Source organism: Lagenorhynchus albirostris, chromosome 6 (genome assembly GCF_949774975.1).
Source record: "Lagenorhynchus albirostris chromosome 6, mLagAlb1.1, whole genome shotgun sequence".
NCBI lineage: Eukaryota > Metazoa > Chordata > Mammalia > Artiodactyla > Delphinidae > Lagenorhynchus > Lagenorhynchus albirostris.
Window position 1 is genome coordinate 51,314,246 of NC_083100.1, and position 14,601 is coordinate 51,328,846.

At 35.0% G+C, this 14,601-nt stretch overlaps 1 protein-coding gene and 1 long non-coding RNA gene across 9 annotated transcripts in view; one reads left to right on the forward strand and one right to left on the reverse strand.

Moving 5' to 3' along the window:
• LOC132522255 (uncharacterized) overlaps nt 1-14,601 on the forward strand; it is a 71,700-nt gene that overhangs the window by 43,730 nt on the left and 13,369 nt on the right. The gene's annotated exons all lie outside the window — the stretch shown is intronic.
• Nucleotides 6,168-14,601, reverse strand: part of ITPRID2 (ITPR interacting domain containing 2) — a 39,017-nt gene continuing 30,583 nt past the window's right edge. For 3 of the 4 annotated variants that reach the window (XM_060152522.1, XM_060152520.1, XM_060152521.1), the window contains 2 exons: nt 7,905-8,022; nt 6,168-7,314 (listed from right to left, as the gene is read on the reverse strand). In XM_060152522.1, the coding sequence (XP_060008505.1) occupies nt 7,918-8,022 (105 nt within the window). In that variant the 3' untranslated portion in view covers nt 6,168-7,314; nt 7,905-7,917. The remainder of the gene's footprint in view (nt 7,315-7,904; nt 8,023-14,601) is intronic. The other variant, XM_060152523.1, reaches the window with a different exon arrangement.

Below are 14,601 nucleotides of genomic sequence, written 5' to 3' on the forward strand. Positions count from 1 at the left end.
GCGGTGTGCAGGCTTCTCATTGTGGTGGCTTCTCTCGTTGCAGAGCACGGGCTCTAGGTGCTCAGGCTTCAGTAGTTGTGGCGCGCATGCTTAGTTGCTCCGTGGCATGTGGGATCTTCCCAAACCAGGGCTCAAACCCGTGTCCCCTGCGTTGGCTGGTGGATTCTTAACTACTGTGCCACCAGGGAAGCCCCTGCCTATTTTTCAATTGAGTTGTTTATTTTGGGAGGTTGAGTTGTATGAGATGTTTTTATATTTTGGAAATTAAGCCCTTGTCAGTCTCATCATTTGCAAATATTTTCTCCCATTCTCTAAGTTGTCTTTTTGTTTATGGTTTCCTTTGCTGTACAAAAGCTTTTGATTAGGCCCCATTTGTTTATTTTTGTTTTTATTTCTATTGCTTTGGGAGACTGACATGAGAAAACATTTGTATGATTTATGTCAAAGAATGTTTTGCCTGTGATCTCTTCTAGGAGTTTTATGATGTCATGTCTTATATTTAAGTCTTTAAGCCATTTTGAGTTTATTTCTGTGTATGGTACGAGAGTGTGTTCTAACTTCACTGATATACATGTGGCTGTCCAACTTTCCCAACAGCACTTGCTGAAGAGACTGTCTTTTTCCCATTGTATATTCTTGCCTCCTTTGTCAAAGGTTGATTGACTGTAGGTGTGTGGGTTTATTTCCGGGCTCTCTGTTCTGTTCCATTGATCCATATGTCTGTTTTTGTGCCAGTATCATGCTGATGTGATTACTGTAGCTTTGTGGTATTGTCTAGAGTCTGGGAGGGTTATGCCTCCTGATTTGTTCATTTTCCTCAGGATTACTTTGGCAATTCTGGGTCTTTTATGGTTCCATATGAATTTTAGGATTATTTGTTCTACTTCTGTGAAAAATGTCATGGGTAATTTGATTGGGATTGCATTAAATCTGTAGATTGCTTTGGGTAGTGTGGCCATTTTAACAACATTAATTCTTGCAATCCAAGAACATGGGATATCTTTCCATTTCTTTGAATCATCTTCAGTTTCCTTTTTAATGTTTTATAGTTCTCAGCATTAAGTCTTTCACCTCCTTGGTCAGGTTTATTCCTAAGTATTTTATTTTTTTGGGTGCGACTTAAAAAGGGATTATTTTTGTTCATTCCCTTTCTGATATTTTGTTGTTAGTATAAAGAAATGCAACAGATTTCTGTATGTTAATCTTGTATCCTGCTACTTTGCCGAATCCGTTTATCAGTTCTAGTAGTTTGTGTGTGGAGTCTTTAGAGTTTTCTATATAGAGTATCATGTCTTCTGCATATAATGACAATTTTACCTCTTCCCTTCCAATTTGGATACCTTTTATTTCTTTTTCTTGCCTGATTGCTATGGCTAGGACTTCCAATACTATGCTGAATAGAAGTGGTGAGAGTGGGCAGCCTTGTCGTGTTCCAGATTTTAGCAGGAAGGCTTTTAGCTTTCACCGTTGAGTATTATATTGGCTATGTGTTTGTCATAAATAGTTTTTATTATGTTGAGATATGTTCCCTCTATACCCACTTTGGTAAGTTATCATGAATGGATATTGAATTTTATCAAATGCCTTTTCTTATCTATTGAGATGATCATGTGGTGTTTGTCTTTTCTTTTGTTGATGTGGTGCATCACATTAATTTGTGTATGTTGAACCATCCTTGTGACCCTGGGATGAATCCAACTTGGTCATGGTGTATGATCTTTTCTATGTGTTGTTGGATTTGGTTTGCCAATATTTTGTTGAGAATTTCTGCATCTATATTCATCAAAGATACTAGCCTGTAATTTTCTTTTTTGGTAGTATCTTTCTCTGGTTTTCATATACATTTGTTCTTAATTTTTAACTTTGGGCTGTAATGAAAAGTTTCCTGAAGGGGGCCTCTAAGATGACATCTCCTTGAAGATAAAAATTCCTTTTTCTGCTTACCAAATTTCTCCCTTTGAAGTAACTGGCAGACAGGTAGTAAGACCTACTAATCTAAATCCTTGCTACTAAAAGTACAGTTCATGGACTAGAAGCATCAATTTCACCTGAGTGCTTCTAGAAATGCAGAAATTTGGACCCCAGAAAGTAGGACCCAGACCTACTCAATCAGAATCTTCATTTCCACAAAATCTCAGGTGATTTGATTTCTATGCATATTAAAGTTTGAGAAGCATTACTCTAAGTGGTATTCCATTAGAAAATTTTTTTGTTCCAAAGAACAAAATTTCTTTGTTGAAAACTGAAACTCAGTAATGTCCACCTTTCATGTAACAGGAGAGTCAGGGTCCTTTGCCAGTCCCTAGTTCTACTGCTTGAAAGACCACAATGAAGACAAATGGTTCAGATCTGGATCTAGAAGTTCAGGTTCTCTCTTCCACATAATGCCTAATTTGCCATACCTCATCTACATGTTACCCTGTTTCTACCCATCATCATTACCACCACCACCACAAATCTTATTGAGCTGTGCCAAGTGCATTTATATTCATACTAACAACTCTATGAAAGAGGTACTATTATTACCATCCCAGTTCTACATAGCAGACATCTGAACCCAGCTTGAGCCTTAACCACTAGAAACATGTACAACTTTGTCAAGTCAATGACTGCATGAATCTCATATATACTAGCCCTCTTTAAATATTTTGTTACCCTTTCTAGTGATCTAGTACGTTGCTTTCTGAGAAAGTACCTGTAGAAATAGAGTGATACTTAACCATTTTTATTTAACAAAAACACTACTATTACTAGCTATAAGCGTAATTACACTGGAAAAAATAGGTATTCTATTAAAATGTGCATGTATTTATGAACAAAAAGTAGCATTTACATTTCTGTATTTCATGAAGCCAAACATATGACATTTAATAATATTTTTAATAAATTATTTATTTATTTTTGGCTGCGTTGGGTCTTGGTTGCTGGGCGCGGGCTTTCTCTAGTTGCGGCGAGTGGGGGCTACTCTTTGTTGTGGTGCGCGGGCTTCTCATTGCGGTGGCTTCTCTTGTTGTGGAGCACGAGATCTAGGCGTGCAGGCTTCAGTAGTTGTGACATGTGGGCTCAGTAGTTGTGTCTTGCAGGCTCTATAGAGCACAGGCTCAGTAGTTGTGGCACATGGGCTTAGTTGCTCTGTGGCATGTGGGATCTTCTCGGACCAGGGATTGAACCCATGTCCCCTGCATTGGCAGGTGGATTCTTAACCACTGCACCACCAGGAAAGTCCCAATATTTTTAAAGGCATAAAATTATAAAGTATATTTTGTAAAGTGTGTTACACTGTCAAGTTGCTCTCTTAGGAAAATTAAGAGATTTATGCATATTAGAATCAAGAACCAAAAATAATTTAGTATAAAACGTGAATCTCTGTTTTAAAATATTATATTGTTGCATATCATTTGAATGTTCAAATTGAGTATACTTGTCATTCAATACTACTTTTATTAATTCCATAAAAGTGTATTTATGACATCAAGGCTGATTCAAGGGACATTTTTGTACATCTAGATCAATAGGGGCATCAAAAGTATAGAATGTAGGTTCTATAAAACCACAAGAACATAGAAATATTTACAAAATGCATGTTTTATCTATAGTTGTGTGATCTCCTCTTAAGTAGTATATATAAGGTAACTTCTCAAGTTTCCTTCAGCTTTTTTCTTCTAAGCCTAGAGGTTAATCAGTTTATTTAAGATATTTTGTCATCACTTCAAATATTTTTATTTCTAAAATAAAGCAACATTCTTTGCTCAGTTCCACTTCTAAGTCATTCTGAAGTCTGCTCTTCAAATTGCTTTCCTATTCATTCCAACTTCATGTTACCTACATTTAATATACTTTTCTATCCATTAAAGAACGCTTTAGATTTTTTAAAAAATGGACAAAAAGAGACAATATAATTCCTAAATGTATTGATCCTTTCAAAGGTCTAAACAAGGTACTTTATTAACTTTCCTTAAAACATGCTCTTAACTCATTCTTTATATTTCCATTTTCCCAAACTCAGAACCTTAAAAAGTGTGGGTATCCAGCAACCTTTTGAGTGAACAGAGTGAACACGTAAACTAGTTAATCGTTGTACACCAAAGATTTAGCCTCCGTTGGGATATCCTACTGGAGGAAATGGCCCCTGGCATTTGTTTGACATGTTTCTTAGAGTACATTTCTGATTTGTTGCTGGGCACACCAACATTCTGTACACAAGCCATTACTTATTCATTAGGAGAAACAGAGCATCAGTTGTGAAAATGAGAACAAAAAAAGGTGAAGGGCCTCACCTAACAGTAATAAATGGAAATAAAAAACTGTGTAGGAGAGAGCTGTTAATTAGGTAAGACATCTTAACTTTGTACATTTAGAATGCAGCTAGAGTGTTAACTAAATGCTTTCAATATTCATAAATGATTCTAACAGCCATACATAACCTACTACAACTTAGATCCTTAATTTAATTATAAGATAGAATGCTTTGTCTTCCGACTTCCTAAGTGCTATCAATTCTTCCTTTCCAGGAAAAGGTAAGACAAACAAAAACAAGAAACTGTGCTTCAGTTCTGCTTTATTCTCCCAGCTAGCACTACACTCCCATTTGGACAGGTCAGGAGAATGGACAGTACACCATCTCTTCAGGAATCCCCGAAACATATTTTTTTTTTACATTATTTTACATGCACTTTACTGCATTCTTATTTTCCTCTACAACAAGTTAAATGTTGTAAACCTAAAACTGCTCTAAAAGTAATGTCTTTAAAAATAATTTTAAAAAAAGAGGTGAGACATCCAGCTGAGCTTGTCTTAATTGGTGTAAGACAATTTTTTTTTTTTTTTTTTTGTGGTACGTGGGCCTCTCACTGTTGTGGCCTCTCCCGTTGTGGAGCACAGCCTCCGGACGCGCAGGCTCAGCGGCCATGGCTCACGGGGCCAGCTGCTCTGCGGCATGTGGGATCTTCCCGGACCGGGGCATGAACCTGTGTCCCCTGCATTGGCAGGCGGACTCTCAACCACTGCGCCACCAGGGAAGCCCTAAGACAATTATTTTAAATGTTACAGAAATTCAACCTAATGTTCTTAGAGGAACAGTACTTACTTCAAATCTGAGAAGCTGCCCATTTTTGTCAATGGTACATCATTCACAGTGGCTCCCAACTTCCATATCACCATTTCAAGTTTCGTTTTCCTCCTATGCCTTCTTCATTCAGGCTCTTAAGCACAATAGGTACAAGCTATACACAGCTTGGGCTCTTAAAAACATGTCTTTGCCAATCATATAGTAATTCAAACTCAATTTATAACCTTTGCTAATATTCTTGATAACTTAAACCCTATCCTTTCCACTTCCCATTCTTCAAGACTTTACTCAAACCAAATCTTCTTGGTGAAGACTTACTTCTCCAACCACCCCAGGCTACACTTTTGCAGATTCTTTTTATGATCTTCATATTTTTCATTTGATACTTACCGTTGAGAAAAAAAAAATGTCCTGTCCTTCCATCTAGATCCGCTCTCATTCATTTCAGCAGCTAGCATGGTGGCGTGAATATAGTAGCTTTCAAATGTTCAAGTACACAAAGATTTAGAATGGAAAGAGGAGATGAAGTTCATTTTATTTGACTTATAAACTGTGTAAGGGATTTGCCCATTGACTCAGGCTGTTATTCCAGTTGTATTACCTTTCATTTTGATTGTCAAATTCTGGGTATCTTGTATTGTCAGACATGAACTATAAGTGGCTACAAAGCTGATTAGTTAAAAATCACTGATATCTGTATAACTATTAACGTTGGGTGTTTGGCTTATATGTGTCATTGCAATTATGAGAATCAAGTAGTCAAATTGCTGAATAATTTGGCCAAAGACTAAGGTAATATTTTAATGTCTGTTCTTTGTAGTTTAACAGTGCATTTTAAAGAAAAGTTTTATTTTGCCTCAGATGGTAATCATTAGGACCACAGAACTGGATGAGACCAAGAGGCATCAGTGTGCACTCCTTCTCCAGGGTGGTCTAGTCTTAACCATTTTTGAAAGCATCATAGAGGCCTCTTGAGGAAAAGAGAATTTTAGCCTATTAGGTTATATGCTCCAGTTCTTTTGGACCTTATTTGTTACTCTTCATATCTAATCCAAATTCTTCATGTTGTGGTTCAAGAAAAGAAATCACTAAAAACATGTTAGGCAAAATAAATACTTTATTAATTTTTTTTTTTTTAGAAATCAGCCTTTGTGTGATAATTCAGACATTTAAAAACCTTTTAGATATTCTTTCAAAGTATACTGTTAACATCTCAACCACTTTTGATTAAAACTTCACACAAAGAAATATGATAGGAGTTGAAAATTATAAATGCTAAAGAATAATTCTAATAACATTTGGTTGTTACTTTACACATTTATTTAACATATATGAAACCAAATAGGAAACTACCTTCCTTTTTTCCCCATAAACAGTTCTCACTGGTTAAAAATGAATTAAAACCATCTATTATGAGAAAAACAAATCTAAATTACTTCCATTTTGAAAAAACAAAACCAGCTTATTCATTTCTATCCATTCAAGTCACAGGCCCCATTATTTTGGCAATACTCCACTATTTAGTCTAAAAGAAGAAACATCTCCTTATAATAAAGAAGTCTGGAAAATGCAATAAGTACATAGTGTTTAACCTAAGGCATGTTTCCAAAATAAAATTAAAAAAACTACATAAGCTATAATAAAATTGCAATTGTCTTGGGTAAAGTAACAATGCTTTACAGTGTAAGAACATTAAGTAGTTTTAGGTAACATATAAATTCTATCCTACTGCTATTAGTAACCTCCTCAAGAATTAAGAGCAATTTTTACAAGAGAACAATTTTTCTTCTTGGAAGTGACACTAATTAACAGCAGTGGAGGGAAAAATCATTGGTTGTTTCAAGCTCTCAAAAAATGAATCAGTTATTGCACAGTAAATACCTCATAGAGGTCAGTGTTTTAAGAAGCTAGTCTGAAGAAATATGTTATTTATAAGTTGGTTAAGTCTGGAAGTTTTCAAGTTTTAAAATTAATTCTTCCTAGGGAATCAATTGGAAAATATTGACATACAAATAAATATTAGGCTTTTCAAATGGCTACAGTTTTGATAGTTTAGAAAAGAAAGTCAGCAAAGTGCCTAAGTTTCTATGTTTTTTAAAAAGATATGCACAGAAGAAATAAACATTGTACACTGTATACAGTAGCCCAGCTCAGCAGCAAGTATCTTCTGAAGCACAAATGACACCTCCACCAGTGTATATCATTGATAACTCCAATATCACACAGCTAATAGGACCCATGCCAATCTTAAAAAAGAAAGAGAAGTGAACATTACACATTTTTCAATTACTACTGAAAGGTCTTTAAAAGGAAGGATGAGAATATTCTGTAAAAATATATATATATAAATATATATGTATGTGTGTGTGTATATATATATATATGATCCTCCTTTATAAATTATGACATGATTAGATATGGGACCTATGGGATAGGTTTCTTTAAAAGACAAAGATACTAAAAATTTATGATTAAGGCTTGAAATCTTGATCCATAAATTGTACATTTGAAATAACATTAAAACCAGTGCTATCAAGATAAAACTCAGGTTTGAAGGTCCCAATTTCCCCAATTCCAGAATTTATTTACTATAATGAAATTTCAATAAAATGACAAAATATCAATAATCCCTTGGAGGTTTGAGATTATGAGGTTTGACTTGCTTACACTTCAAATGAGGTTGTAAGAGGTTTTCACACTGCAGGATAACATATTACATACTTTCTGTAAATCAAAATTTAGCTAGAGAAACAGACCTGTATACTAAAAAAAAAAAGTATTAAAAACTAAGTACTAATTTACATTTATCTAAACAAAGAAATTCAGAAAAATTTACCTATAAATTCCATTTAATGACTATCTTGCTTAGAATTAGATGCTTTACTTGAAGATACTGCTGCCAGAAGTCCACTTACAATTTCCCGTCTGATTTCCCCAACAATAGACTCTTTAATCTAGAATGGAAGAAGAGGAAAATAAGAATTTAACAATATGACTATAATCCATTTTATTCTATTTTCAGAAAAATAAATAGTATTTAATTCCTGCAGTCAGCTAAACTATAGAGAGAACTACAACCTTCATGTAAACCCTTCATGAAATACAGAGAGCAAGTAGGGAATCACATCCATCTATCCTCAAACTCAGATCACATTGTGAGGTCTTGTCTAGCACAACTCAGATAGCTCCATTATAAAATATCACAATTCTCAAGTTGAGAACATTAACAAACGTTAGATTTAAAAACTTCATTAGATAATTTGCCCCATGACACAAAATAACCTGGAAGAACTGATTAAATGTTAGGTTCACTTTTATGTTTTTTGTTAATGTCTATCTTTGTTTGGTAACCAGCAGGATACTCAAGTATTCTCATTGTTAAGAAAACCTATTAGTGGCAAAATAATATACAGGTGTATTGCCTGTTTATACTAACTGAAAGCAAAGTATCTAAAGAAGTTATTACATATTATTCTAACCTAACATGTGCATTTTAAGTGAAAAGAAGAAATGATCATTTAGTACAATTTAATTTAAAACATGAAAAAAAATCCTCTAATCAACCATAAACTCTAAAGAAATAAATATTTATTTAATTGTATGGTACATTTGTCACCTGTCTGAAAATTTTGCTTTGGACAAGGGTTACATCATTTTATTGTTGGAAAAGGCAAACAGACCTAGGGGCAATGACAATTCCATCAAGATTTTCTTCTCCAGATGCCCAAACACTACACATGCCTATCTAAGCCTTTTTCTCTCTAATGACATAGCATCACCTCCGAATAGCCCTCTGTGAAGCCTTTAAATGTGTATTTCCTGAAATAAGCTGATAATGCCTTCCCGAATTAGCACTTGAGACACTCTCAACCAGCTTTAAAAAATTCTACATTTCCAGTTTCCTGTCAGCCTGATCTGTTCCCTTAAATGTTCCTAAGTACATCCTGAACACATCTCAATCAAAGTCTTTCCAAAAATGGCTCTGTATTAATGTCATGCAAAATTGGTACACAATACATATTTATACATAAGTATTCAGAGAAACAAATGCTCCTTAGCTACCAGCCATCTGTACTGAAACATATTTGAATAAATAGAAGCTTCTCATCTTACCTTCTACCAATATTTCTAAGCTTTAAACAACAAAACATCAAAAGTTTAAGTTCATAGTACTACAGATTCATTTTTTAAACAAATATGTATTGGATACAAATATTATGAAAACCAGAATCTCTTTGCCACAGTATACAAGTGCAAATGCAGTGTGTTGAATCAGATCCTCTGTAAATCTATATTTACAAAAGACAGTGAGTAGCAGAGTCAGTCCTGTTGTCCAATGCACATCTCATCGTACTTCATCATTCAAAAACAAACTAGCTAGAAAGTATTCTCTACAAACCAAAATGTGTGCCAACATTTGGGGGGGTGTGGGGTACAGATATTACTGGAGTAAAGCATAGAAGAGTCTCTACCAAGGATGTTATAATCTAGATGGGCACAAAATGAATATTGTTTCATGAAATATTGAAAGGAGAAAATTATTTATTAATTCATTAATGACATAAGAACAAAATTTTAAAAATGAGAGACTAGTATGGGCTAGAAGAGGAAAAAAATAAATTCTCAGAGAATAGCAGTCTTTAACATAATAATGAAAAAGTAAGGAAAATTTCAGACAATAGTGAGGATGAAAACTACATGTAGCAAGAGCACCTTGGAGACACAGCAAAAAGAAGCCTAGCCAACAAGACAGTTCCTACTAGGTAAAGAGTACAGGGGAATTAGAATAGAAACGGGGAGCTCAAATGGAAATTAATCAATGTATCCTGGCACACAGTAAGTGCTCAATGAATGTCTGAATAAATGCATCCATGAGAGAGTGAGACAGCACATGCCTGAGAGAGACAGTATCAGACACACAAAGGAACAGAAAGTAGAAAAACAAAGGACTACAGCCTAGCACTGAAAATGACAAAATGCCTTTGATAATTTATTGAAGTAATAAATGTATGAACAAATAAATTAGTTCCAAAGTCTCCCACGCTACAGAGAGGTGGGAAGGATTAGTAGTGAGAAAATCAGTGGGATGGATGGTGAAGTCACCTTTATAACTTTCAAAAAGTAAGACAGGCTGAAGACAGACTACTTGAGATTAAGGAAGGAATGCACATTGGCAAATAAACAGGCTGACAGCAAGCCTGAAGTGTGGGGCAACACGTCCATTTACTATGCATCTACTGAGTTACTGAGTGCTTCCTGTGTGGCAGCCATTATATCAAGTGATCACTAATAGAATTGTAATAAGAACACACGCAAGCTGTGTATTTACCAAAATACATGTTAAAGCTTGCCAGATGAAATGTAATAGATACAAAAAGGCATGAACCAAGCCTAGGAACTTCAATAAACAAAGTACTCTCTACACAGAGCAATCTATGTTTATGCTTTGATATGTAATTCTGTTCCATTTGCTTCTGTGGGCAGATGCTCATTTATTCTATTAAGTAATCCTCTTTCTTACTTTTTTTTTTAAAGTAACTATAAACAGTTTCAGGCCACTGATTACATACATCACAGACCACCTGGGCAAATTCCAAGAGTGCGTACATGTCCCCACTACAACATACGCAATCTGCACAGGAATGGGGTATCTTTCATCTGACAAAAAGCTTAGTTATTAAATGAGTGTATTGAATATTTGCAAGAACTTCCAGTGTGTTCCTTCAAAAGAATTCTACTGCATTAAACTACTACATTAACACATTATAAATAATGAAAGGATTCTTTTAAAAAAGTTCACATATGGTGAAATAATGGAAACAAAGGCCTGATAGACATCGTTTCATGCATCCATGACTGCAATAAGAAAACTTCCCTGAAAGTGTCTGCCAAACATGTTTAATCCTCACTTACAAAACTGTTCAACCCAAGCTTAAATCTTTTCTTCATGAATAGTAGCTTTGTTAATGGGGTTAGAGACCCATAATTTACTGGGAAGACAATCTAATTTTCTTGGTAGCTGATACAATAAGCTTAAAAAAAATTGGAATTCAGTACCATGTATATTTAAGTAAAAAGATTACCAATTTTAAATGAACAGAATCAAGACTAATCTGAATTTTAAGTATTTTGTAAACAAAGTTTAACAGAACACCATTGTAATTGAGCTAAGATGATAACCCAAATTATTTCTTTAAATTGTAAATGGCATTAGACTAAATTATCTATTAACACATGCTTTTAAACTGCTTCAGAAGAGTTTATTTTCTTAAGGACATCAGTATTCCTTTTTTTTTAACCTGGTTCTCTGATGCTATACTTATTTATTTTTTTAAACATTTTAATTGGAGTATAATTGCTTTAAATGGTGTGTTGGTTTCTGTTTTATAACAAAGTGAACCAGTTATACATATACATATACCTATATCCCCATATCTCTTCCCTCATTTATCTCCCTCCCTCCCATCCTCCCTATCCTACCCTTCTAGCTGGTCACATAGCACCGAGCTGATCTCCCTGTGCTATGCGACTGCTTCCCACTAGCTAGCTATTTTACATTTGGTAGTGTCTATATGTCCATATAGACACTACCACTCTCACTTTGTCCCAGCTTACCTATCCCCCTCCCCGTGTCCTCAAGTCCATTCTCTAGTAGGTCTGTGTCTTTATTCCTGTCTTGCCCCTAGGTTCTTCATGACCAATTTTTTTTTTTTTAGAGTCCATATATACGTGTTAGCATACGGTATTTGTATTTCTCTTTCTGACTAACTTCACTCTGTATGACAGACTCCAGGTCCATACACCTCACTACAAATAACTCAGTTTCATTTCTTTTTATGGCTGAGTAATATTCCATTGTATGTATGTGCCACATCTTCTTTATCCATTCATCTGTCGATGGACACTTAGGTTGCTTCCATGTCCTGGCTAAATAGAGCTGCAATGAACATTGTGGTACATGACTCTTTTTGAATTATGGTTTTCTCAGGATATATGCCCAGTAGTGGGATTGCTGGGTCATATGGTAGTTCTATTTTTAGTTTTTTAAGGAACCTCCATACTGTTCTCCATAGTGGCTGTATCAATTTGCATTCCCACCAAGAGTGTATGAGGGTTCCCTTTGCTCCACACCCTCTCCAGCATTTACTGTTTCTAGATTTTTTGATGATGGCCATTCTGACTGGTGTGAGATGATATCTCATTGTAGTTTTGATTTGCATTTCTCTAATGATTAATGATGTTGAGCATTCTTTCATGTGTTTGTTGGCAATCTGTATATCTTCTTTGGAGAAATTTCTATTTAGGTCTTCTGCCCATTTTTGGATTGGGTTGTTTGTTTTTTTGATATTGAGCTGCATGAGTTGCTTGTATGTTTTGGAGATTAATCCTTTGTCAGTTGCTTCATTTGCAAGTATGTTCTCCCATTCTGAGGATTGTCTTTTCGTCTTGTTTATGGTTTCCTTTGCCGTGCAAAGGCTTTGAAGTTTCATTAGGTCCCATTTGTTTATTTTTATTTCCATTTCTCTAGGAGCTGGGTCAAAAAGGATCTTGCTGTGATTTATGTCACAGAGTGTTCTTCCTATATTTTCCTCTAAGAGTTTGATAGTGTCTGGCCTTACATTTAGGTCTTTAACCCATTTTGAGTTTATTTTTGTGTATGGTATTAGGGAGTGTTCTAATTTCATTCTTTTATATGTAGCTGTCCAGTTTTTCCAGCACCACTTATTGAAGAGGCTGTCTTTTCTCCATTGTGTATTCTTGCCTCCTTTATCAAAGATAAGGTGACCATATGTGCGTGGGTTTATCTCTGGGTTTCTGTCCTGTTCCATTGATCTATATTTCTGTTTTTGTGCCAGTACCATACTGTCTTGATTACTGTAGCTTTGTAGTACAGTCTGAAGTCAGGGAGCCTGATTTCTCCAGTTCCATTTTTGTTTCAAAAGATTGCTTTGGCTATTCGGGGTCTTTTGTGTTTCCATACAGATTGTGAAATTTTTTGTTCTAGTTCTGTGAAAAATGCCAATGGTAGTTTGATAGAGAATGCACTGAATCTGTAGATTGCTTTGGGTAGTAGAGTCATTTTCACAATGTTGATTCTTCCAATCCAAGAACACGGTATATCTCTCCATCTATTTGTATCATCTTTAATTACTTTCATCAGTGTCTTATAGTTTTCTGCATACAGGTCTTTTGTCTCCTTAGGTAGGTTTATTCCTAGGTATTTTATTCTTTTGTTGCAATGGTAAATGGGAGTGTTTCCTTAATTTCTCTTTCAGATTTTTCATCATTAGTGTAAAGGAATGCAAGAGATTTCTGTGCATTAATTTTGTATCCTGCTACTTTACCAAATTCATTGATTAGCTCTAGTAGTTTTCTGGTAGCATCTTTAGGATTCTCTATGTATAGTATCATGTCATCTGCAAAAAGTGACAGCTTTACTTCTTTCTTTCCAATTTGGATTCCTTTTATTTCTTTTATTCTCTGCTCGCTGTGGCTAAAACTACCACAACTATGTTGAATAACAGTGGTGAGAGTGGACATCCTTGTCTTGTTCCTGATCTTAGAGGAAATGGTTTCAGTTTTTCTCCATTGAGAATGATGTTTGCTGTGGGTTTGTCATATATGGCCTTTATTATGTTGAGGTAGGTTCCCTCTATGCCCACTTTCTGGAGAGTTTTTATCATAAATGCATGTTGAATTTTGTCAAAAGCTTTTTCTGCATCTATTGAGATGATCATATGGTTTTTCTCCTTCAGTCATTAATATGGTGTATCACATTGATGACTGATTTCCGTATACTGAAGAATCCTTGCATTCCTGGGATAAACCCCCCTTGATCATGGTGTATGATCCTTTTAATGTGCTGTTTGCTAGTATTTTGTTGAGGATTTTTGCATCTCTGTTCATCAGTGATATTAGTCTGTAGTTTTTTCTTTTTTTTTAAGTATTCCTTCTTATGCCTTGTTTGATCTACTACGTATTTTGCTTGCTAAGTCCTTCTTTGTAGACAGTTAAAAGGGTCAATACTAAGCCAAAGTTTGTCCAAACTATGCCAAATTCTCAATTAGGGAGTTTCTAATTAACAGGTTTAATAACAAATTCTGAAAAATTCTTCAAATATTTGCCTTGCATATCAGTCTTCAAATTATAAAATCTTCCATATTTGATGGGTTGTTCTTACAAACGATTAATTCTCTAGCACCACCACATTATGATGGAAACAACCAACTTTTCTACATGTACGCCAATTTCTATCAGCCAAAAAAATCAATGTTCTGGCTTAGGGATGCTTTACACCCAGGAAATTACTTACAGCACATATCAGGCCATCCATTAACAACTTTAAAAATGAGGATTCAAGTGTGCATTAAGGGAGTATTTGTGCTAAATGAGTACATAAAGTCCAGTTTCCAAGGAAAATTTTCAAACCAAAACAAGCTAAAGGGAACAAAAATATCACATTTCTGGGCGGGGGGAGAGTACCTTAAAATTTATTTCCTCAGTTAACAAATATATTGTGGAGAAAAATAATT